Genomic DNA, 25946 nt, shown 5'->3' on the forward strand with positions numbered 1-25946 from the left:
ATGGAAGCTTAATAAAAACATACTGTTTTGTAGTAGTATACACAATTTTGGGAAAGAAGTTTGTGTGGTTGTTGTTGCACTCAGGAAAGAAGTTTGTGTGGTTGTTGTTACACAATGTATGACCAAGGTCACAAACATGAACAATACTTACCCGAAAGATAATAGGGGTGAAAGAATTTTTCATTGTCCAAGTTCATATCACTGTCAATGATATGGGTCACACCTATAACCTGACAATAACATCTTACAGTGCTAGTGTGTCATGTGTGACTGATGATGGTCCAGCCATTGGACAGTGGCATCGTAAGTAATTTATTTTTAATTTGTCTTTTTGTGCAGTTTTTGCAACAAAAATATGTTACCATATTTAGACTAATGGCAAATGGAGGTGGCGTATCTGCTGCAGAAGACAAGAAACTGAAATCACCAAGGTAGAAATTGAAACTGCATGTGAGATTGATTGGGCAAAGACTCGGTATCAGGAATGGGCATAAAATGATAATTGGATACTTTTATCGCCCACAAGATTCATTTCCTGATGTAACTGAAAACTTTAGATGAAACCTCAGTTTGCTTGTACGTAAGTTCCCCGATCATACTGTAATTGAAGGTGGAGACTTCAATAATCCAACTATCACTTGGAAAAATCACAGTATTGTCAGTGGTGGGTGTGAAAAAGACATCCTGTGAAATATTACTAAATGCCTTCTCTGAAAATTATCTAGAACAGATAGTTTAGAACCCCACTCATGATGTAAGTATATCGGATCCAATGGCAACAAATAGACCTGACCTCTAAGGATGTCCAGACAAACTGGAATCAGTGACCATGACATGGTTATGGCAACAATGTTTACCACAGTGTAACGGATAACAGAAACAAATAGAAAGATATATATGTTCAGTAAACTAGATAAAAAATCAATATTGTCATATCTCAATGAGGAATTTGAAACCTGCAGCGCACGGCAGGAGAATGTAGGGGAACTACGGCTCAATTTTCTGAGTGATGGCAGTTTGTCGTCTATTACTTCCAGCCATTCGGGCTCCCACTTACGCATGATTCTTCTGTCAGATAATGAGGTGACAGTGTGAAAAGGTGCAGCACACTGATGTACAACAGCATCCCAACATGCTTCTTTGGATGCTTTGTCATTTTCCTGTATCTCAATTTGTCCAGGTATCTGGCAAAAGACCAAGGGGTTGTCATGGATGCAATGGATTGACTGGTCAAAGTGGTTACATTTGGTGGACTGCTTGTAGTGCACTGAGCTACTCAGAACAAACAAGAAACATAGTAGTGTGATGCCTTTGAATCCGCTCCAGGGCCATCATAATGTCATAGAACTCTACATCTTAATTTATAAATTGTTCCAGAAGGCGCACTTGGAGAATCCTACCAAGGGAAACAGCTGGACAAGAGAGGCCATTCCCTTGCTGGGATCCACTTATATCAACAATTATTAAACTGTGGTATGTACTTAAAAGAAAACAGTTGTACGAACATAATCTGCACTACAAATTTTCTTGCACTGTATTACAATGAAAATTACTTTGAGCCTCCGAAGATGCCATGGCAGAAATTTGTTCCGTACCTGACTGTGTATCCAGAGATCTGTTACATCCAGATCCCTGAGACAGTCATGAGCAAATATCCTGAATGGCTTGTTTGCTTGGATCCGAAAAGTCTGTCGATATCTGAATGCCCTTATGATAGACATTGTCTAACATCTTGAGGTAGGAAATACGGGCTGATCCATAGAACATGCAGCTGTAATTTAACCATTATCTGATGAATGCCCTATAAAGCTGCAGGAAGTGGGGCCTGTCAGCTCCCCATGACTTTCCGATAAGGCATTTCAAAGCATGCAATGATTTCATGCCGTTTTGTTCGCAGGTCTTTCAAGTGTGGGAGCCGGGTTAATTTTGAGTCAAATTATAGGCCCAAAAGACACACATTGTCCTTAAATTTCAAAATTGTGTGCTCCTTCATGAGCTCTGGTAGGTGAAAACTGCAAGCATGGTTAAAGTTGACACAAACAGTTTTCTCAAGTGAAGAACTAAAACCAGTTTTATTGGCCAAGTTTCCAACCTCCTTATGATCAGCTGAAGTTGCCTTGTCATTGTTGTCATAAGATTGGAGGAAGACTAGAGATCTCAAAGTCACCCATGAACAAAGAACTTTTAACTGGGCTTCTGAATACAGAAGAGATGCCAGTGATAGCAAATGCAAACATTGTGGCACTGAGTACACCGCCTTGGGGGTGTGGGGGAGGGGCATTCTCCACATTCTCCTGAGGAAAACAGTCACACAAGGAATCACCAATGCGAAAGTGAAAGGGCCTATCCTTGAGGAAAGACTGAATAACAATTGGTAGACTCCACAAATGATCTTTTATGTCCATGTGGTATCAAATATTTTTTTATACCCTCTTCTTCTTCTTCTTCTTCTTCTTCTTATTTTAAAAAAATGAACGAACCAACTAAATGGTAGCTCTTGTATTTGCCACCTCTGGTAGAATTAAGTTGTAAAGGTGTAATGGTAGTGCTGGAACCACATTGAGAGTGACACAGGTGACCCCAGGATTTGGGGGGCCAGATGAGGCTGCAAATAGCCATATGCTCGTGAGTCTTACCCACATGGCTGGTAAGGGCTACTCTGGTAGTTATTAGAGCTGACACAATCCTTGTCTGAGTTACATTGTTGTTGTTGTTGTTGTTGTTGTCTTCAGTCCTGAGACTGGTTTGATGCAGCTCTCCATGCCACTCTATCCTGTGCAAGCTTTTTCATCTCCCAGTACCTACTGCAACCTACATCCTTCTGAATCTGCTTAGTGTATTCATCTCTTGGTCTCCCTCTACGATTTTTACCCTCCACGCTGCCCTCCAATACTAAATTGGTGATCCCTTGATGCCTCAGAACATGTCCTACCAACCGATCCCTTCTTCTGGTCAAGTTGTGCCACAAACTTCTCTTCTCCCCAATCCTATTCAATACTTCCTCATTAGTTATGTGATCTACCCATCTAATCTTCAGCATTCTTCTGTAGCACCACATTTCGAAAGCTTCTATTCTCTTCTTGTCCAAACTATTTATCGTCCATGTTTCACTTCCATACATGGCTACACTCCATACGAATACTTTCAGAAATGACTTCCTGACACTTAAATCAATACTGGATGTTAACAAATTTCTCTTCTTCAGAAACGCTTTCCTTGCCATTGCCAGCCTACATTTTATATCCTCTCTACTTCGACCATCATCAGTTATTTTGCTCCCCAAATAGCAAAACTCCTTTACTACTTTAAGTGCCTCATTTCCTAATCTAATTCCCTCAGCATCACCCGACTTAATTAGACTACATTCCATTATCCTTGTTTTGCTTTTGTTGATGTTCATCTTATATCCTCCTTTCAAGACACTGTCCATTCCATTCAACTGCTCTTCCAAGTCCTTTGCTGTCTCTGACAGAATTACAATGTCATCGGCGAACCTCAAAGTTTTTATTTCTTCTCCATGAATTTTAATACCTACCCCGAATTTTTCTTTTGTTTCCTTTACTGCTTGCTCAATATACACATTGAACAACATCGGGGAGAGGCTACAACCCTGTCTTACTCCCTTCCCAACAACTGCTTCCCTTTCATGTCCCTCGACTCTTATAACTGCCACCTGGTTTCTGTACAAATTGTAAATAGCCTTTCGCTCCCTGTATTTTAACCCTGCCACCTTCAGAATTTGAAAGAGAGTATTCCAGTCAACATTGTCAAAAGCTTTCTCTAAGTCTACAAATGCTAGAAACGTAGGTTTGCCTTTCCTTAATCTTTCTTCTAAGATAAGTCGTAAGGTCAGTATTGCCTCACGTGTTCCAGTGTTTCTACGGAATCCAAACTGATCTTCCCCGAGGTTGGCTTCTACTAGTTTTTCCATTCGTCTGTAAAGAATTCGTGTTAGTATTTTGCAGCTGTGACTTATTAAGCTGATAGTTCGGTAATTTTCACATCTGTCAACACCTGCTTTCTTTGGGATTGGAATTATTATATTCTTCTTGAAGTCTGAGGGTATTTCACCTGTTTCATACATCTTGCTCACCAGATGGTAGAGTTTTGTCAGGACTGGCTCTCCCACGGCCGTCAGTAGTTCCAATGGAATATTGTCTACTCCGGGGGCCTTGTTTCGACTCAGGTCTTTCAGTGCTCTGTCAAACTCTTCACGCAGTATCGTATCTCCCATTTCATCTTCATCTACATCCTCTTCCGTTTCCATAATATTGTCCTGAGTTACATATGGGAATTAATATTAATTCCTTTCAAGCGACAGGGTACTGTCCGTTTGAAACAAGATAGGTGCTTGTCTTTGGCTCCAGGGCACTGAAGACAGCATGGCATAATGAATCCGATGTGGTCTTGGGGCAGTGTCTTTGCCTGCATACAGAACTGATTCCAATTCCCACATGGAGAATGTAAAATTGTAGACCAGCTCAATAACAGAAGAAATGGAACCTCCTTGTCTCCACAGTCCTCAGGAACATCCGTTCAGTTTTTACTTTAATTTCTGGTGATTGTTCTCCACAGCTAGAATGTTATCGTACTGTTCCTTCAGTCAGAATCCCAATGTCAGAGGAAGAGGTATTATCATCTGTTGCACAAAGCATTACAGTCAGGTTCCTAACAACAGAAGGTGTAAAATCATCGAAGTTTTGAAAAGACTTGCAGCACAGTTTGTGGCACTCAGGTGTACGCATGGCACAAACGGTTTTTATGAGGATGAGAAACAGTTGAGAATGCAGCTCACTGACCCAAGGACAAGCATGACCAGTGAGAATATTTGCTTTGTTAACCAGTTTATTGAAGAGGGCAGTCAAATAACAGTTGCTGAAATTGCTACTGAGGTTAGTATAAGCTACAAAGGTGCTCAGGCGATCATTACTGACAACCCTGGATTTCAGAAAGTGTCCACAAGATGGTGCCACATGTTCTCATTGCAGAGCACAAAAAATTAAGGAATGGTTCTGGACACACTAAAACATCCTCCCTACAGTCCAGGCTCATCACCCTGCAGTTTTCATTTGTTTGGACCACTAATGAAAGCAGCAGGAGGACACAGATTTGACAATGATGGTACTGTTGTAGAGTTCGTGTGGAATTGGCTGATGTCACAGCAAAATGAAATCAAGAAACTGCCTATCTGCTAGGAGAAATGTTTTTCCCATTCATGAGACTACATAGAAAAATAAGCTCAAGTGCATAAATTTTTCTGAAGCTTAAATAAAACTATAAAAAAATTCCAGTTTATATTTGATTCACCATTGTAAAACTATGGATTAATTTGGTATGACTAATGTAGAGGTCATTTTCGATGGATGGTGGATTTTTGCCTGCTGTAATCAGATGACACTATTGCTCCATTGTGAAAGGGAAACATCTTCTGGCAAAACATGGTAGAAGACCCTAAGTAGATGGAGTCTTTTGAGTCACATTCAAATGTTGTATCATCTGATTATGTATCAAATCAACACCTAAGGTCCAATTGTGTGACCAGTTAAGAGACTGAAGCAGTTCCCAGTTAGTGGAAGGATCATTATATAACTCACCATAATGGGGAAAGGGGGGGGGGGGGGGCAGCTCTAAAGGATATGGGGATGTTTCCAACTTGTCTTTTATGCATACAAAAGGCAGGCTGGTGAACCATCATTACTTCTTACTGTATTTAGTTACGTAGTGAGGCTTTGCCTGGAGAAGCTTAACTGTGATGAGGATAGGATGTGAAGAATGTCACTTGAGATGCTGCTGGGCCCTTCATCATTTCTGAGTAGCTATTACAATGTCTTTGGTCCACCATGGTACCAGATCATAGTGGGGTGACCTGTAAAAATGGAATAGCATTTCCAGCACTGTGGGTGATCACCTCAGAGACATCTCCCACAATTTTGTTGAAGCTATCAGATGGGGAGTAGACAAAGGTATACAATTGACAGATGTCTTCTTCAGAGAGCCCAATGTGGCAACTGGTCTGTCTGGTGGTGACAAGAAAGTGACCGTATCACTGCAAAGAAGTCACTATCACAAAGATCATCATGCAGTGGTGACTGTAATGAAGACACAAGATTGGGGGAAGATAACATAATATTTGCAGTATCCTGGTCCAGTATCCGTGCATTATGCGGCTGTACTGCACCACATGCATAGACTGAGACTGGAAAGAAGCTGGTCAGTCAAAAGGACCTTACCAGATGAAATGTTACTTCAGCACAGAGGTTTTTGCACACTAAAATTCCAAAGTTGGAAAAAGGGAGGGACGGAGAAGAGCTGTTGAATTAATGTGACCATCTCAAGAGAAGTAAGTGTCCTGTCTGGAACAAAATAAGTGAAACAAATGGTGATCACTGTGGTAGTCTGTACTTGCACCACTCTTGCTTCCAATGTGGTACAGAGAGGTATCCACTCACCGCTGATTTCTACGCAAACCAATGCACAGACCCCTCCCATGGCCAGTACGATTCCAAAAAAATGCATGACAATGACAAAAGTTGGATGGTTCTTTTGTAGAGTAAAGAGACTAAATTGCATGTTCATCAGTCCCTTATTCCTCAGTCACACAGGTCTCAGATTAAAATCATACCTCAAAAGAATCCTATCACTTAAAATCAGGGGAAGGAACAAAATGTGTAAAATTGTGTAATCACACTGAACAAGAAAACAAAAGTAGCAAGCCACAATGGAAAACATTAACTAAAAAGAAAAAAGGGGTGGAAGATATTAAAACAATATAGCAGACGGGCTGGGCAGGCTAGTTGCAAAAATAAAAAAAGGATGAGCCAGTCTCTTTCCAACACACTAAAATTTCCACCCTAAAAACACAAGACAAGAGGAATACAGAGGTGAAAAGACGAACACCAACTCAAACAGACAGCACCAGAGGGAGCAAGGAAGAGTTAAAATGCAAGCAGGGTGAAGACCTGGGAGAGAAGACCAGATGCCGAGCTTTAGATCGAGTGGTAAAAACCTCCCTCTTGAATACATCTTAAAACTAGATCAGCTGTTGCAGCATTGTCACCTAACACCATGGGTAGTGCATCAGGAAGGTTAAAATTCTGCCTCAGAGCAGCTAAATTTGGACAGTCCAACAAGATGTCAACCACAATCAAGCGTGAACTACAGCAACACTGAGGCGGGCCCTCGTGACGTACGAGGTGACACTGTGTCAGCCAAGAATGGCTGCCGCAGATCCAGCAAAGGACAATGGAGTCATTGTGAGAGGCTCGCATGGAGGACCTCCGCACACTCGTCATCTCCTTTATCGTGCATAACTTATTTGACAAAGTCAGGTACCACCATTCTGTATTCCAGAGCCCAAAGATCTTGTGGCGTAATACCGATCGATGAACAGATTCCAGTATGACAATATCGAGACAGGGTTTACGAGTAGCTTTTTTGGCTAGCCTGTCAGCTAGTTCATTTCCTGAGATTCCAACATGTCCCAGAGTCCATACAAAGACCACTGCCCATCTACAGTGTTTGAGGATGTAAATGGACTCTTGGATGGCCGTTACCAAAGGACAGTGAGGACAGCACTGGTCGAGAGCTTGTAAGATGCTCAAGGAGTTGTTACAAATGAGGAAGGATTACCCGGCACAGGAACAGATATGCTCAAGAGTGCGAGAGATGGCTACCAACTCTGCAGTGAAAACACTGCAGCCATCTGGCAACGAGCAATGGTCAGTATGTCCATAAGCGAACCCAACATGACCATCAGACCATCAGTGTAAACTGCCTCTGAAACCTGGGAGACACCAAGAATAGAGAGAAACAGGTGGTGGCGGGCCACAGGATGAACTGAGTCTTTTGGGATTGTGAAAGGCCTAGACGAAGCTGTGGTCAGGGCAGATGCCATGGAGGTGTACGTGAGTGGACCCGGAGGAGAGGTGGTACAGGGAAAGACTCGAGTCAGTAAGAAGGGACAGGACATGGACTGCAATTGTAATCCTCAATTTGGGCTGTTGTTGTGGGAGATGGATTGCCGTGTTAGGGAAAAGGAGATGGTAATTTGGATGTTTAGGTGAGATGTGAACATGCGCAGTATGATTGGCAAGCAGTTGTTGCCACTGATCCGCAACGGAAGAACCCCAGCTTCCACGAGTAGGCTGTTCATGGGTCTCATTTGAAAAGCTCCCATCATCACAAGGTGAACACAGTGGTGTATAGGGTCCAGCATCCGCAATGCTGAGGGCAATGCTGAATCATACACCAGTCTCCCACAGTCAACATGGGACTACACAAGAGCTACGTACAGCTGCAATGGTGTAGGCAGTCTGTACCCCAGTCGCTGTGACTCAAACATTGAAGAATGTTACGGTGCTGCCAGCACATTTGCTTAAGCTGACGAAGATGGGGAAGCCAAGTTAAGCGGGCATCGAAAACCAGTCCTAAAAAGCAATAAGCCTCCACGACATTATGGAGATGAACGATAGGATATAGGGGGAACTTTCTGAATCACCAACTCTAACTCTGAAGGTGCAGAACAAGTTGTGGATGCAGGTAAACTGTACAATGGCGACAGAAGTGCATGACACAGGTCTTAGCAGCTGAAAACTGAAAGCTGTGGGTGAGGGCCCATGACAGTGCTTTTCGTATGGCTCCCTGCACTCAATGTTCAGCCACGCCAATAATAGATGAGCAAAAGGAAATACAAAAGTCACTGCATATAAGAAAGGTGATACTCCAAGCCCCTCAGCTGCTGCGATACCATTTGATGGCCACTAAAAAGAGTGGGATACTCGGTACAGAGAACTATGGGACCCCATTGTTTTTAGATATAGAGGGAATAGTGTGAAGCACCCACTCTATCTTTGAAGGTGCGGAACAACAAAAAGTTCTGTATAAAAATCGGATGCGTGCTCTAGAGATTCCACTTGTGCAATGTAGCAAGGGTGTGGTGTTGCCAAGTGGCCTCATAGGCTTTCATCAAGTCAAAAAAGACAGCAATAAGGCGATAACGACAGGAAACGGCCATTCGGATGGCAGACTCCAGGTGTACCAAGTTGTCAGTGGTGGAGCAACCTTGGCAAAACAGACCTGGGACAAAGCCAGAAGGCCCCATGACTCAAGGAGCCTACACAACTTCTGGCTCACTATATGTTCGACCAGATAGCACAGATCATTGGTGAAGCTAACAGGACAATAGCTATCCATACCTAGTGGGCTCTTATTACCAGGTTTTAGCACTGGAACAAAGATACTTTCTCGCCACTGGAATAGGAATTTGCCATCGCTCCAGATGCAGTTGAAGACAGCAAGGAGGTGGTGCTGGTAATCCACTGAGAGATGTATAATCATTTGGATGGATTGGATTGTTTTATTTTAGGGTGCAAAAACAACTGAGGTCATACGCACCCAAGTCAAAACTATAGAACATGAAGACAGAGAGGAGTTAAAAAACAAATACACAATGATCCCAATCAACATAAGAGAAGACAATTAAAAACCGGGATGTGGAGAAATGGCTATAAAAATGGAGGTCCAGAACTAAAAATTAAATGGTTTTCGCTATGTTGCTATTATGGATACAAGGTAAAACGTCATTCGCTAAAACAGCCAATAACTCAGATGGCAAACTCAAGTGGGAACGTAAACGGTTAAAACTTGGGCATTCCATCAGGAAATGGCGGGCAGTTAAAACTTGGGCACAATTTGCACAAAGTGGTGGGGGAGCACCAGTTAAAAAATGACAATGGCTAAAAAGGCAGTGCAATATACGCAACCCAGTTAAAATGACCTCCTCCCGGTGGGAGGGATGAGAGGAGGTCAGCGAAGCCACTGGGAGAGGCTTAATGATCTGGAGCTTATTCCCATGACGGGAGGACCAATGGTGTTGCCAACATGACACCACCTCCTGACAAATGGCAATACAGATATCATCGGAGGGAATACAGGAACTAGTGGGCTGAGGTAAGAGGATTGCAGCCTTGGCAGCAGTGTCAGCAGCCTCGTATCCTGGCAGACCAACATGACCAGGGACCCACATAAACATCACAGTGGCTTCATCAAGATTGAGCAAGTGACAGTTTTCCTGGACCCATTGCACTAAGGGAAGGGCGGTGTACAATGCACGGAGACTTTGGAGAGCGCTGAGCAGGTCTGAGCAGAGGACACAATTGAAAAGCCTGTGTTGCCGGATGTACTCCATGGCCTGATACAGGGCGAAGAGCTCTGCTGTAAATACTGAGCAGTGTGCTGGAAGCCGATACTAAAAAATGTTGGCGCAGATGATGAAGGAACACCTGACACAGTGGTCAGTCCGAGAGCCATAAGTGTACACAAAGATACCATCACAAAGTTCCATGCGAAGGTCATGACACTGAAGGCAATAGAGTGACGTTGGTTGGTTGGTTTAAAAGAGCGAGGGGAAGAGACCAAACTGTGAGGTCATCGGTCCCTTGTTTCCGGTAAAATAATTAAACAAGGGAAAGAAGAAAAGAAAGAAGACGTACAGCACAATAACAGGAGAAAGGCAGAACCAGAAGAACAACAGTAGGCTGACCAACACTAGCATGGACAAATCAGGAAAACCACAGAGAGAAGCACGAAACAGGTAGAAAGGGCAAAACCAAGAGAGCAGATGACCGTGGCTGGCCGACCATGAGAATAAAGAGGAAAAGCCAGCCACTCTGCAACACATTTAAACATCCATCCTAAACGCATTACAGTGGAGAACACAAAGGGACAAAGGACATGTGCTAAAACTTACACAGAATGATAACACCCACCATCACATATAAAATGTAAAACTAAATTAGCTGATGAGGCGTTGTCAGCTAAAATTAAAGGCAACGAGTCTGGTAATTGAAGAATCTGTCGCAGGGCAGCAAAAGAAGGACAGCTCACCAAGATATGGGCCACTGTCAGCTGGGTACCGCAGTAACACTGAGGTCATCACGGCACAGGAGGTGGCTGTCTCTCACCTAAGCATGGCCAATGCAGAGCCAACAGAGAACCACAGAGTCCCTGTGAGAGGCCCACACAGAGGACTGCCACGCATTCATAGTCTCCTTAATGGTACGCAATTTGTTGTGCATGGTGAGGTTATGCCATTTCATCTCCCAAAGCTGCAAAACCTTGCAGCATAGTACTGAATGCAGGTCAGTTGTGGTTTCCGTGTAGCTTGTTTGGCCAGCCTGTTGACATGTTCGTTACCCGGGATTCCGACATGACTGGGATCCAGACAAACACCACTGAATGACTGGACCATTCCAGGGCATAGATAGACTCCTGGGATGATCGCTACCAAAAGATGATGATTTGTCCTCCATGGACATATGCAAAGCCAACATGACCATCAGCCATCGAGCTGTCGGTGTAAAACACTTCGTGGCCTCGTTACATGTCAAGAATTGAGAGCAAGTGGCAGCGGAGAGCCAAGGGGTTAACTGAGTCCTTAAGGCCATGTGAAAGGTCCAGATTAAGCCGTGGCCTAGGTGTACACCATGGAGGTGTACATGAACGGACCTCAAGTACAGGAGGTAAGGGCAAGGACTCCAGTTCAGAAAGAAGGGATCAGACACGAACTGCAATTGGAAGCCCTGACCTGAGCCACTGATATGGGAGATGAACCGCCTTGGATGGGAAAAGGAGACGGTGATTCGGATGCGCAGGAGAACTACGTATGTGCGCAATGTAACTGGCCAGCAGCTGTGCATGCCTAACCTGCAATGGAGGGACCCTGGCCTCCACAAGGACGCTGGTCACCGGACTTGTCCTAAAAGCTCCTGTCACAAGGTGAACGCCACAGTGGTGCACTGGGTCGAGTAAACACAATGCTGAGGGCGCCGCTGAACCATAAACCAGACTCCCATAGTCAAGATGCGATTGAACAAGGGCTCTGTATAGCTGCAGCAGCATGGAGCAATCTGCACCCCAGTTGGTGTTGCTCAGGCAGCAGAGAGCACTGAGGTACTGCCAACACTTCCACTTAAGCTGACGAAGGTGAGGAAGCCAAATCAATCGGGCGTTGAAAACCAATCCTAAGAATTGATATGTCTCCACTACAATGAGTGGATCATCATTAAGATAAAGTTCTGGTTCTGGATGAACTGTATGACACCGACAGAAGTACGTAATACACAACTTTGCAGCTGAAAACTGGAAACCATGGGCTAGAACCCATGACCTTGTGGATGGCTCCCTGTAGGTGCTGCTCAGCAACATCAGTACTGGTGGAGCAGTACGAAATGCAAAAGTCGTCTGTATACAGAGAAGGTGAGATGGAAGGCCCTAAAGCTACTGCTAGACCATTAATGGCCACTAAAAATAGAGACACATTCAATACAGAATTGTGCGGGACCCCATTCTACTGGATATGGGGGGAACTATGGGAGGCACCGACTTGGACATGGAAAGTATGAAGCGACAGGAAATTTTGGATGAAAATTGGGAGCAGGCCTCTGAGACCCCAATCGTATAATGTGGCAAGGATATGATGTCGCCAGGTGGTGTCATACGCTTTTTGTAAATCAAAAAAGATGGCAACCAGGCGTTGGCGTCTGGAAAAGGCTGTTCAAATGGCAGACTCGACAGACACAAGATTATCAGTGGTAGAGCGATCGTGGCAGAAGCCACCCTGACATGGAGCCAGTAGGCCACGTGACTCCAAGACCCACCCCAACTGCTGACACACCATACATTCCAGCAGCTTACAAAGAACACTGGTGAGGCTGATGGGTCCATTAGTGAGGCTGATGGGCCCATTAGTGAGGCTGATGGGCTGAGAGCTATCCACATCAAGTGGGTTTTTACCGGGTTTGAGCACTGCAATGATGGTGCTCTCCCGCCATTGTGATGGAAAACTGCCATCACGCCAGGTCTGGTTGGAGATGACGAGGAGATGTTGCTTGTAGTCAGATGAGAGATGTTTAATCATCTGAATGTGAATCCGATCATTGCATGTCAACCGCCCTGATGCCACCCACTCCAACCAGGGGGCTCCCCACAGGCGTTACCCAGCCTCAGCAAGGGCTACCTGGCAGGACGGCCGTTGCTGGGAGTCCCAATGCCCCAGGGAGATGGGCATCTACTCCATGGCATACATGGGGAGTTAACAGTGCAGGCATCAGCAGAGCAATCCCTGTGTTGTCAGGTGGCTACAACAACAGGGTACATGGCAGCACCATCACAACAGACTGGCTACTGTTCTGGAAGTCCATGGTCACTGGTCACTGTTGGCGCAGAAGGCGACACTGCATAGTGCATTGAGGTAAATGCACCCAGGAAGGTGTCCTCGCCCAAGAGATGGAGAATGAGTGGGACTGCAATGTGATGATGAGAATATGGCTTAAGATCTCAATGCACAATAGACACGATGCACCATATAAGGCACCCTTCCCCAATTGGCTCACTCTTCGGGAAAATTTAGAAAGATGGAGGTCAAACCCAACAGGGGACCATCACATAAGGCCAAAACATGCGAGACTCCTTTTAGTAGCCTCTTACGAGCTGCAGGAATATCTCGGACCTATTCTAACCCACAGACTCGCAGGGGGGAAATAGAGCAAGGCTGGAGTAGTAACCTTAGAAAGCAAATGAAGGCCAAGGTGAACACGAGCTGCCACACAAGACTAAGGTGGTGAAGGGTTCATACCCACTGGGAAAGATACTGGTAGTGTGAAGTTATGCCGCTGGGCAAGAGGCAAAACCGGACTCCAGGAGGTAACAGAGAAGAGGGACATGCCCCATACTGGCTAGCAAAGGAGTCATCGAAGAAGGATGCATAGGACGGGTGGCCACGCATGGCAGACACACGGAATGCAAAATCACGATAGTAGGACAGTGGTAGTTCAGCAGTTTCGGCAAACAAGCTCTCAACTGGGCTAGTGTAAAAGGCATCAGTGGCCAAATGGATGCCACAATGGTGGACAGTGTTAAGACGGTGTAAGAGGGACGGACATGCAGATGCATAAACAAAGCCCATAATCTAGTTTCAAATGGACAAGGGAGCAGTACAAATGGAGGAGGTTGGTTCAATCTGCACCCCAGGAAGTACCATTGAGGGCACATAGGACATTGAGGGACTGCATACAGCGGGCTGCCAGGTAAGACACGTGAGGGCCAAGGGAGTCTCCTATTGAGCAGGAGCTCCAGGAATTTCACAGTTTCAACGAATGGCAGAGCAACAGGCCCAAGATGTAAAGATGGTGGGAGAAACCAACTGTGCCACCAGAAATTCATACAAATGGTTTTGTCAGTGGAAAAACAAAAGCCATTGTTGGTGCTTCATGAGTAAAGATGACCACTGCTGGAGACATTGGTCAATGAGACAGGTCCATGGAGAACAGCCATAGATGGAAAAATCGTCAACAAAAAGGGAACCGAAGATGCCCAGTGGGAGATATGCCATTATAGGGTTAAGGTTATAGTAAAGAGGATGACGCTACAGGACGGAAACCTGAGGCACACAGTTTTCCTGGATAAATGTGCCCGACAAGGCAGAACCCACACACGCCTTGAAAACTCGATCTTTTAAACATTCCTCGTGGAAATGGGGCAGGCGCCCATGGAAGCCCCACATGTAGAGAGTACGGAGGACACCAGTTCTCCAGCAGGTCTTCTTGGCCTTCTCCAAATCGAAAAACACTGCTACAGTCTTGGATTTCCACAGAAAACCATTCATGATGTAGGTGGACAAAGTGAGAAGATGGGCAACTGCAGAACAGCGCACTTGAAATCAACACTGGGCAGTGGTTAGTAAATTGCAAAGCAACCATGCCAGCTGGCATGAATCATACCTTCCATCACCTTGCAAACACAGCTGGTGAGAGATGGGGCAGAACCTAGAAGGAAGGTATTTGTCCTTACTGGGCAGGACGGTGGCTTCACACCAGCATCTGGGAAACATGCCCTCTGCTCAGATGCAGCTATGGGTATGAAGCAGAAAGTGCTTTCCCGCAAGAGAAAGCTACTGAAACATCTGAATGTGAACAACGTCTGGCCTTGAGGTGGAGGATCGGGATGAACTGAGAGCATGATCAAGCTAGATCACGGTTTCAGTTCACCACGATCCTCCACCCTCATAGTAAAGGCGGCATTGTAGCCCTCACGATTCTGAGAAGACAAGGGTATCACTTGAGCCTCCTCCACTTGTTTCCGATGGAGGAAGTCAGTGTGATAGTGGGAATAACTCAAAATTTCTGCGAAATGGCAGCCCAAGTTGGAGATAGCAATAGGGTCCCACGATGACAATGTCTGCTACTGTCAGGCCAGCAATTGGGGAACGGATCTTGGTCCCAGAGAGCAGTCAGAGGTTGGCCCACACGACAGAGGAGGAGGTGGAACTGTTAATAGAACTAGTGAATGAAATCCAGCTAGCTTTTTTGTTATCCCGAAGAAAGTGACGACACTGTACACACATCTGTTTATAATGAATGCAGTTTGCAATCATAGGATGATGGTTAAAAACGCAGAGGGCATGTCTCTGTGTGCGAATTGTGTTGTGGCTTGCCTCAGTCAACCAAGGAACTGGGACATGGCTTGGTAAAGACGAAGTGTGAGGAATGAAATGTTCTGCAGTGCTAAGGATAACATTTGTAAGATATTCCACTTGGTCACCCACGACTGGGAAAATCTTGTTCTTCAAAGATTGCCAGGGAGGAATAAAGCCACCAGTCAGCCTTTGTAAGCTGCGATGCGGGTGTTTATGCAGTGGGTAGGAGACAGCAAGTGGATAGCACATGGGAAATGGTCGCTCAAGTAGGTGTCAGTAAGAACGGACCACTTAAGAGAATGGGCAAGCTGAGTAGTGCAGAAGGATAAGTCCAAATGGGAATAGGTGTGCAAGGAGTCGGAAAGGAATGTGGGTATTCCTGTGTTAAGGAAGAAGATTTAAGTTCATAAAGAAGGTCAGCCAGGAGGGCACCTCTCGGACAGGTTTGGGAGAACTCCAAAGGGGACGGTGCGTGTTAAAATCACCGAGCAGCAGAAATGGGTGAGGTAGCTGCCCAATAAGCTGGAGGAAGTCTGCCTTGGTGACATCAAAAGACGGATGGATATAAATGGTACAAAGGGGAAACGTCAGGCGAGGAAGGAAAAGGCAAAGCTCAGAGCTGAATTTGAGGTCACATGTCTGTGTGGCCATGTCCTTCATGGAGCAAGATGTAGCAAGAACAGTACAATAAGTGCCAGATGGTAGAACGCAAGGTTTACAACTAGCCAATAACTTGCGAGCGACCATGTAAGGAACTTTTTTTTTACACCGATCTCCTGGACAGTCCGCTCACTGAGATACATGGGGCAATCTCGAGAGGCGGTGGCATGGCCGATTTGCAGTTGATACAGCGGGGAGGAGGAGGCAGGCAATCGCCATCGTGTGCATCCCTACATATTATACATTTGACCGGGTGTCAACAAGACAGTCAAGTGTGGTTGAAATGATGTCACTGGTAGTAGCACATGTACGGTCGGCCTGTGATAGTTTCATAGCCTGCTTTGATCTTGGATGGAAGTACCACTCTATCAAAGAAGGGAAAAAGATTGTGTGTGAGCACTAAGGAGGAATCTACCTTTTTCATCACCAGATGGACTAAAATGACACCCTAATCAGAGAATTATGACTGGATTTTGTCCTTAAACAGACCGTCAAGGAGCGTAGTGTAAATAACACCAATGGAAGAATTCAGAGTTCTATGGGGCTTGACATGAACGGGATGGCCGTGGAGAAGTGAAGCAGCAAGCAATTGTTGTGCTTAAGAAGTAAAGTGCGATTCCATAAACACAAGCAGGATTTCACAGCCCTGCATTTGCATCAACACCTTTGTGGATAAGTAATGGATTTACTGCTGCGGAGGACTGACCATCTTCACTACATGAAACCACGAGGAACCTTGGCGCAACTGGAAGGGTCTTTGAATCATTAGCCTCATTCCGTTTATGTTTTGTAGACACTGATTGTGAAGATGATCGGCTTATTGTGAGAAAATCCCCCATGATTGTCAGCTTCTCCGATGGCGTGCTCCTTCCAACTGGGAGCCCCCTTCACAAGAGGGCATACCCATCATAGCTGATTGTTCACACCTCAGGTCACACCTCCCGAACATCTGCCAGCGGGACCAATTGGCAATTTGGGAAGGTAGCAGCTCAGGCAATCATCCCTCCCTGGGCCTGGCCTGTACCGGGGGTACATGCAAACCCTACCTGTCGACCTGGGGCTGGGAATTCCGCACTACCCAGTTACCTGTTATGCATCTGACATGTGGGCCGGCCTTCAGGAGCACACAGGAAGGAAGAAGAAAAAGAGGAACCTCAAACACCGAAGTGGAGAAGAACGCAAACAAAAACAATGGTGAGACTGTTCTTAAGTCAGCGAAAGACAATGTGGAACATTCTCAATAACGCCCCAGACATGTTCCCCAAGGGAGGGGAAAAAGTATAGAAAGAGGATAGACATGCAGCAGGAAGGGAAAAGATGCTGCAAAGGCTGGGGCCCCGTGGTAACCAAGCACGAACCCGCCAGAGTGGCAAGCCCTCTGTGGCGGGTAATCATTGATGATGGATGCAGTCTGGCCCAGGGTTAGTGCGAGGACAATGGGCAAGTGCACTGAGAAATTCCTACTTATTGAATGGAACATTATATGGCTCAGAGTGACATGTTGTAAAAGACAGGTGTTGTCATTCCAGCTGCTGTTTTATGGTATGAAAGGCAGGGTGGTAATTCTCAGGTGCAGAAGTTCGAGCATAATATGCGGCAAAATGCTCTACGATTGCGTCTGAGTCAGTATATAGAGCTCCATGTGTGAAAATCCCAGGTATACTGGCAGGAGTCTGATTTCAGTAAAGGCGCCTGTGCTTAGTCCAAACCTGGGGAGGAGGTTCATGTTCCAATGGTGCAGATGCACCATTCCCGGCACTCCTGCTTCCGTTTTTTGATGAGCTGACGGACCTGGGCAGCATGGAGTCATTTGAAGGCAATGAGATGTGCCAGTAATGGGTGCCTCTTATGAAATAAGGCTTGGACTGCAAACTGAGAGATCAATTGCAAGTATGTGCCATGTGCCTCGCTGAAATGAATGGGGGCAACTGTATTTAGGAGGCGATTCTCCAAATCTTCTCCATGGCCAGTAATCTTGGTACCACTCCACAAAGGGTTATGGGTGTTGAAATCACCCAGAGGTAAAAAAAGTGGGGGGAGTTGAGAAATTAGTCCAGCCAATACATGTTGTGGTACTTCACAATCTGGAGGAAGGCAGATGCTGCAGATGGTAATTTCCTATGTTGTCCTCACCCTGACGGCCACAGTTTCTAAAGGTGTTTCATGGGGCACAGGTTTGCTATATACAGAGGTAAGGACATATATACATACTCCTCCCAACATTTTGTTACAGTCATTATGATTTTTGTAACACCCCCGACAGCCATGAAGGGCAAGGGTCCGCATTGCTGGAAACCAGGTTTCCTGAAAGGCAAAGCAAAAAGCAGGTGTGATGTTTAAGAAGAGTTGTAGCTGAGCCAGGTGGGGGGAAAAGAGTCACCACAGTTATACTGAAGGACGACACTTTCTGTAGCGTGGAAAGGCATGAAGTGACCAAACAGGCAGTTTACACCTCAGTGTCACCCGCTGCCACTGGTTGAGTGCTTGTATACAGTACTATTGTGTCTGAAGTGTCCGTGAGCTCTAGGTCCTCAGTGGACGCCAGGATCTCCAACTAGTCCTCAGGTGCAGAACTTGTAGGGAGTGGTGGTGTGAGGGCCACTGGAGTCTCTTGTTTCTTAAGTTATCTTCTTGATCTGTTTGTCCTCTCGCTGCTCTTTAGGGGCTTGATGGGAGGGCTTCTCTGAAGTAGATTCAGGAACAGAGGAAGACCATGAAGCTCTTCAACTAGCAGCTTTTGCATGGGGGAAGACCTTGGAAGGTGGAGTCCCAGCTGGGGGGGGGGACTGATGTCCACAGTGTCTGGAGGGGGGCAGGCGTTGCTTCCAAAGTAGGAGCTTTGGGAGCAACAAAAGAAGAAGTGCCCCCAACCAACAGAGGGGTGGGGGGTGGGGGGGGGGGGTTGTGGGTGGCTCTGAGGGCCCACTGTACAAGGCGGAAATGAGGGCACTACTGTTGCTAGTGAGGGTGATGGCACTATAGCTGCAGCATAGGAAAATGTCAAGTGAATGGGGTTCAACTTCTCATATTTCCATTTAGCCTCTTGGTAAGTCAGCCTGTCTAAGGTCTTGTAGCCCACAATTTTCCTCTCCCTTTGGAGTACTGCACATTCTGGCGAGCATGGGGAGTGGTGCTCTACACAGTTGACACAGGTGGGACGAAGGGCGCCTGGAGCATTTGCGTGCAGTGGACATCTGCAGTCTCTACATGTGGCACTGGAATTGCACCGGAAAGACACATGCCCGAATATCCAGCACTTAAAGCCCCACATAGGGGGAGGATGTATGGTTTCACATCACATCGGTATAACATACTAAAATGTAGACTTTCATGGCCGGAAATATCATGTCCATTATAATTATCCGGGCTGTTATGCCGTGGTTGGTTGATGAATTCTGTGTCAATCCCAACGTTTCGTCTCCGACTGCGGGAGTAGCGAGCCAGTGGGTGTGTTGGACCTTCCATTGAGCTACGAACCCCCTTGAAGATGTCTCCCGCAGTCGGAGATGAAACGTTGGGAATTGACACAGAATTCATCAACCGACCAAGGCATAACAGCCCGGATAATTATAATGGACATCGGTATAACATCACCTTGACCTTTTCAAGTAAACTCAAAGGCCAAGATGAAGACACCGGTAGTAAACCTATTGTTTTTAATGCCCCTAAAGACGCCCCTGACGAAGGGAAAAACCCATCGTTCTAAACTAGGGCATAGTTCATCATCGACCAACAATATGAGGTCTTGATGTTTGTTTGCATTAAGCTGAAAACAATGACTTCCTCTTGCAGAAAGGTGCAAAAAATACACTGTAGAGACAACAGAGCTCCTGAACTAAAGATTAGAGGTCCTTCGTCATATTGCTATGACAGATAAAAAGTAAAATGCGGTCAACAGTGGTCGTCCACTAAAACAGTCGATAATGACTCGGACAGCAAACATACAGCAGAATGTAAGTGGTTAAAAATAGGAGATTTCGTCAAGAAATGGTGAACTGTCAATGGTTGATGACAATAAGCACAAAGTAGTGGGGGATCACAACTTAACAAATGGCAATGGGTCAAATGACAGTGCCCATAGGAAACCTAAAATGATCTCCTCATGGTAAGAGGTGGTCAGCCACACAGCTGGAAGATGTGTAATTCTCCAGAGCTTGTTCCCATGATGGAAAGACTGATGGTGATGCCAAAGTGACATCACCTGCTATCAGGGAGCAACACAGAGATCATCAGAAGGGATGGAAGAACTACTGAGCCGAGGTAGGAGAACTGCAGCTTTAGCAGCAGTATAAGCAGCCTCATTTCCCATCAGACTGACGTGATCAGGGACCCACATAAACATCACAATGACTCCTTCAAGATTGAGCAGTGGAAGCTTTCTTGGACCTGCTGCACTCAGGGATGGACTGAGTACAGCACACAGAGGCTCGGAAGGGCAGTGAGACAATCGAAGCAGATGATGCAATCCAAACGTCTGTGTCGCCAGACATACTGAGTGGCCGGATACAGGGCAAAGAACTCAGCTGCAAGTACTGAGCAGTGTTCTGGAAGCCAGTACCTAAAATTATCAGTGCCAATGACAAAGGCACACCCAACACTACTGTCAGTCCGAGAGCCATCGGTATACACCTAGGTACTATTGCTAAGTTCCGCGCAAAAGTAGAGAAACTTACACCGATAGGCAGAATCTGCAATAGTGTCCTTAGGAAGCGAATGAAACTGAAGGTGGACACGGCATGAAGCCAAGGTGGTGAAGGATGCACATACATCAGAAAAGTGGTAGGTAGCATGAAATTAAACAGGTGGAGCAATAGCTGAAAGCGAACTCCAGGAGGTGACAGAGAAGAAGGATGCGCACCATATTAGCGGTCAAAGGAGTCATTGAAGAAGAAGGTGTAGGATAAGTTGACGGGCATGGCAGACAAACAGCATACGTATCTGCTAAGGAGATCATCATGTCAGTATGACAGAGGTAGTTCGGAAGCTTCTGTTTACAGGCTTGTGTAAAAAGCGCCAGTTGCCAAATGGCTGCCACAATGGTATATTGTATTTAGACAGCATAACATGGACAGACGTGCATGTGCATAAACGAAACACCCATAGCCTAGTTACGAATGGACAAGGAACTGACACATATGGAGGAGGGTGTTCTGATATGCTCCCAAAGAAGTATTGCTGAGGACGTATTGGACATTTAGAGTCCAGATGGAGAGGGCAGCCAGGTAAGACGTGTGCAAGGACCAAAAAAGTTTTCTATTAAGCATGAGTCCCTGGAATTTTGTAGTTTCAGCGAATTGAAGAGCAAAAGGCCCAACACAAAGATGGTGGAAGAAACCCATTGCTGGGTGTCGTCTGGTTGTTAAGGTCTTCAGATATATTAAAACTTGAAAATATCAGGTCACAGTGGGAGAGTAGGCATTTTGATTGGAGACATTAATCTATCTATGGAATGTACAACATGTATGTGAAAAAAAAAAATTGTAATGACACACTTGTTGGCATCTTCAACTTGAAACCACACTAAGGTAGAGTTGGGTTGTTTAGGGGAGGAGACCAGACAGCGAGGTCATCGGTCTCGTTGGATTAGGGAAGGATGGGAAAGGAAGTCAGCCGTGCCCTTTCAAAGGAACCACACCGGCATTTGCCTGGAGCGATTCAGGGAAATCATGGAAAACCTAAATCAGGATGGCCAGACGCGGGATTGAACCGTTGTCCTCCCGAATGCGAGTCCAGTGTGCTAGCCACTGCGCCACCTTGCTCGGTCACTAAGGTAGACCTTTGAGTATTTACAGTTCAGTCTGTCACCACAGCTTCACAAATAAAAGGGTCTAGTGAACAACATAAGCAATTAGTATATTGTCTGATGTGTAATGTCATACGTCTAATGCATTTGGAATATTTATGTTTCTATATTTCGGTTGTAGGCTATGAGCCACTCCTATGTTTTATTTACGATTTATCATTTAATTCTTATGGATGGTTGCTTGAATCATATCTGCCAGACTTATATGTATGGTGGATAGTAATGGGAACAATGTTTCGTATTGTATACTAGATACTTACATGTTCCACATCCAGGAGGACCTCCTCACTACGGATCAATTGGAATGAAAGTAAATCTAATCTAATCTAATCTAAACTATATAGAAAACTACAACGCTTCATAAATATGCAAGTCCTAGAACCTTACCGAAATTACTTTATGTATACCTGTTGTACAAATCACATTCCAAGACGACGATAAAACGGAAAAACAGAAACTAACCACAATACGACAAAGGGATTTGTTGTTGAATGGTGGTATAAACGGTGTGACAGCATCTAGGCGTGCAAATGAAAACCAAGAATATGTACGATAATCAAGGTACGTATCCACTGATACCTTCTCCTCCAGAAGCACCACAAAAAGTACGAGAAAATATTTACTCACAAGTTGCATGTTTCCACAGATTACTGTGTCATATGTGTTGTCACCAAACCGTTACGAGTCGCACTTTACCTACAACTCACGTTATATGAATATAGAGCACTACTTGTACACTTTTCATCATTATTTACTAAACTGTGCACATTTTTACAATTGGTAACTTACCATCACTGTAGCTCAACCATCTATAAAAAGGGCCGTACGGAAAAATTCTTTTATAGTATATGGGCAGTAAATCTGGCAGCACTTCCGGGGTGAACTCGGCTATATCCATAGCGATTTTCGATGCCTTTCGCGTAATTGCAATTCCAATTGACAACTTTTCCCGCCAAAAACAAATGAAAACACCAAAGATACATACTGCAAGACGCGAAAGATTCTGTATGACCATTGAGCAAAGTTACTCAACATTCTACCGTTTTGTCATGAAATATATGTATATGAAACCTTGGTTGCTATAAAACTGTACTTTGCATATTTTTTCTATTAGGAAAATGATGATTAAGTAACTACATAATACATCTCATTAAATACAGTCTTCGATAATACTAGCCAACCAGTAGTGGTTGATTTTGTATAAGAAATATATGAATTATCAGGCATAAGAAGAAAATTATATACTCAGCGTTATGATTGTACTAAGAAATAACTCGAAAAATTGCGAAAATTTGTTATTAACTTCTGTCATATACACAACATTTTTCAAAGACGTTCATTGTACACATGCCGGCAGAAATGTTTACTTAAAGCTGTCAGTGACAGCCGCTACGTTACAGGGTTTGTTGTATGACAAATCGAATGACGTTTCACTCACAACATGATGTTTACACATGGCTTAGAAACTTATAGAGTATTAGCATAAATACAAGATAATTACATCTTAACGCTCCGAAAGCCAAAAGGACATGCCGAGTTCGTTTTTGTTTGCAATTAACAATGAGGGACGCGTATTTCGCTTGTCCACAAGTGGTACTACATGGAGAGAGTTTGTTTACTTGGGACTGGAGTTCAAACATCTTTCAGCTGTCCCACATTTCATGTGGGCTGTTGGAGGCGATCGTCAGATTTATGTTCACGTTCATGGTTTGGATATACCCATACGAATTAAAGAAGAGTCATACCAAAATGAGGTAGGTACTTGTGTTTGCCACCAGGATTATTCAAATATTTGTCTATAGTCACGTGTATTCTGTATCATTTATTCTTTCGCTGCTTGTTCAAGGATTATGTGTTGTAATGCCTAACCCGTTTTTTTAGTTCCCTGTGTTTCATTTCGGAACCATTTACTAACCTGTGCGCATACAATTGTGCCCCTTGTCACTGACATTTTTTTGGTTACGCACGTATGCCTTTGTAACAGTATCTGTAAAGCTCAAGCATCTTCGGAGCCCTAACACAACAATATACAGAATATATTACTCTGTCTTACCATGTTCCATTCATTTCCCAAACTGAACCATTGACATGATAATTTTTGCACATCTGAATAGACACAGATTCTTTGTTAATACTTCTTTATTTCCACATTCACAATTGCTTGTTCTGTTAGAAATATAATCTACATCTACATCTACATTGATACTCCGCAAGCCACCCAACGGTGTGTGGCGGAGGGCACTTTACGTGCCACTGTCATTACCTCCCTTTCCTGTTCCAGTCGCGTATGGTTCGCGGGAAGAACGACTGTCTGAAAGCCTCCGTGCGCGCTCTAATCTCTCTAATTTTACATTCGTGATCTCCTCGGGAAGTATAAGTAGGGGGAAGCAATATATTCGATACCTCATCCAGAAACGCACCCTCTCGAAACCTGGCGAGCAAGCTACACCGCGATGCAGAGCGCCTCTCTCGCAGAGTCTGCCACTTGAGTTTATTAAACATCTCCGTAACGCTATCACGGTTACCAAATAACCCAGTGACGAAACGCGCCGCTCTTCTTTGGATCTTCTCAATTTTGAAAGAATTCCATCTTGCATGTGGAGGAGGTTACGTTGGAACCACATTGTATGCAATTTAGGAACATTATGTTTGTCTTTGTTGTACGAATATCTTCAAACAATTGTTTCTCTGACTGCTGTCAAATTCCGCACTATTTATTAGACAGGACTTTCCTGTCAGTGTTTTGATCCATGTGCTAATTTCTTCTTTCATGGATGAATAAACAAGTGTACTACAGGTGTCTATGTTGGGTCCTCACTTGTTCTTGTCATGTAGGCCATAATACCAAGAAACAGAAATAGTTCAGTTTGCTGTGGTACAGGCATTAGAATCAAGCTAACTGGAGCAACTTCAGCACTTGAAAAATAAATAATATTTTCTTAAAAATTAATAGTTAGTTCTCTGTAAATAGACTGTTGTTGAAGTTTGATAACACACAATACATTCAATTCTAATGCACACGGCTTGACTACATCATTAGCGATAATTCATTCATTTGTGTAAATGAAAAATAGGCCTATATTCTAAAATTTTGATGTTACATAGCCTCTTAAATGTATAAACTGTGCAAATTTTGTGTTATGGGGATTACAGAAATGTCAGATTTCACCTGTCTGGTTTGACCCATGAAGTCATCAGTATGGCAGAAATGGCTATTTTAAGCCATGCGGTCACTACATATACATGGCAACAAACACGAAAATGCATATAAATAAGACAAAAATCTCCAAAAATACAATCAAGCTAATGGGGCAACCGCAGGAAACTGGGGCTTTAGGGTGAGGACAAGCTACATACAATAGTAAAAAAACACAAAATGATGAACAAAAGGGAAAAAAATTACAACATTCTGCTACACCAACAAAATCTTCAGGAATCGGACACTTCCCTTGATCCGAAACCATTAAAAGGAAGCCACAACTATTGATACCAACAAACCAACACCTACAACTGTGAAAAATAAAACCAAAGCCACAACCTCAAAAATCCACAAGTCAAACATCCCTACATAAATCATAAATCTTTCAATACACCAGAAATACACAAAACATCACAACTCGAGAAAAAAAAAATAATAATAATAATAATAAAAAATTAAAAAAACCCAACAACAATTACTTACCACCAACAAATTCCAGCCCAACGCGCCCCCCCTCCCCCAACACACACACACACACACACACACACACACACACACACACACACACACAAAAAAAAAAAAAACCACCACCACCACCAGGCACCATAAAATACAGCAAGACAGCATATACAAACACAACCAACTCATAAAGACAATGCCGTAATGACATCACACACAACACCCTTGCATCACGGGTCAAAGCAGACGTGTGGAATTGGACGCTTCCATTGACCTGTGTTACGGATAATATCAGATTTTGGAGTTTAATTTGTCAAAAAGTTTACTTGCCTTTCCTATTTTCATTCATTCAT

The 25946-nt window shown here is 44.4% G+C and overlaps 2 protein-coding genes across 3 annotated transcripts in view; one reads left to right on the top strand and one right to left on the bottom strand.

Moving 5' to 3' along the window:
- LOC124798023 (DNA primase small subunit) overlaps window positions 1–22910 on the bottom strand; it is an 87027-nt gene extending 64117 nt beyond the window's left edge. For both annotated transcript variants that reach the window (XM_047261246.1, XM_047261237.1), the window contains exon 1: window positions 22725–22910. In XM_047261246.1, coding sequence (XP_047117202.1) covers window positions 22725–22833 — 109 coding nt within the window. In that variant the 5' untranslated portion in view covers window positions 22834–22910. The remainder of the gene's footprint in view (window positions 1–22724) is intronic.
- A 410-nt stretch (window positions 22911–23320) lies between these two features.
- Window positions 23321–25946, top strand: part of LOC124770302 (tectonin beta-propeller repeat-containing protein) — a 209901-nt gene continuing 207275 nt past the window's right edge. Inside the window, exon 1 of the mRNA XM_047249192.1 lies at window positions 23321–23689. Coding sequence (XP_047105148.1) covers window positions 23465–23689 — 225 coding nt within the window. The 5' untranslated portion in view covers window positions 23321–23464. The remainder of the gene's footprint in view (window positions 23690–25946) is intronic.

The sequence above is a fragment of the Schistocerca piceifrons genome, chromosome 1, assembly GCF_021461385.2.
Source record: "Schistocerca piceifrons isolate TAMUIC-IGC-003096 chromosome 1, iqSchPice1.1, whole genome shotgun sequence".
Lineage (NCBI taxonomy): Eukaryota > Metazoa > Arthropoda > Insecta > Orthoptera > Acrididae > Schistocerca > Schistocerca piceifrons.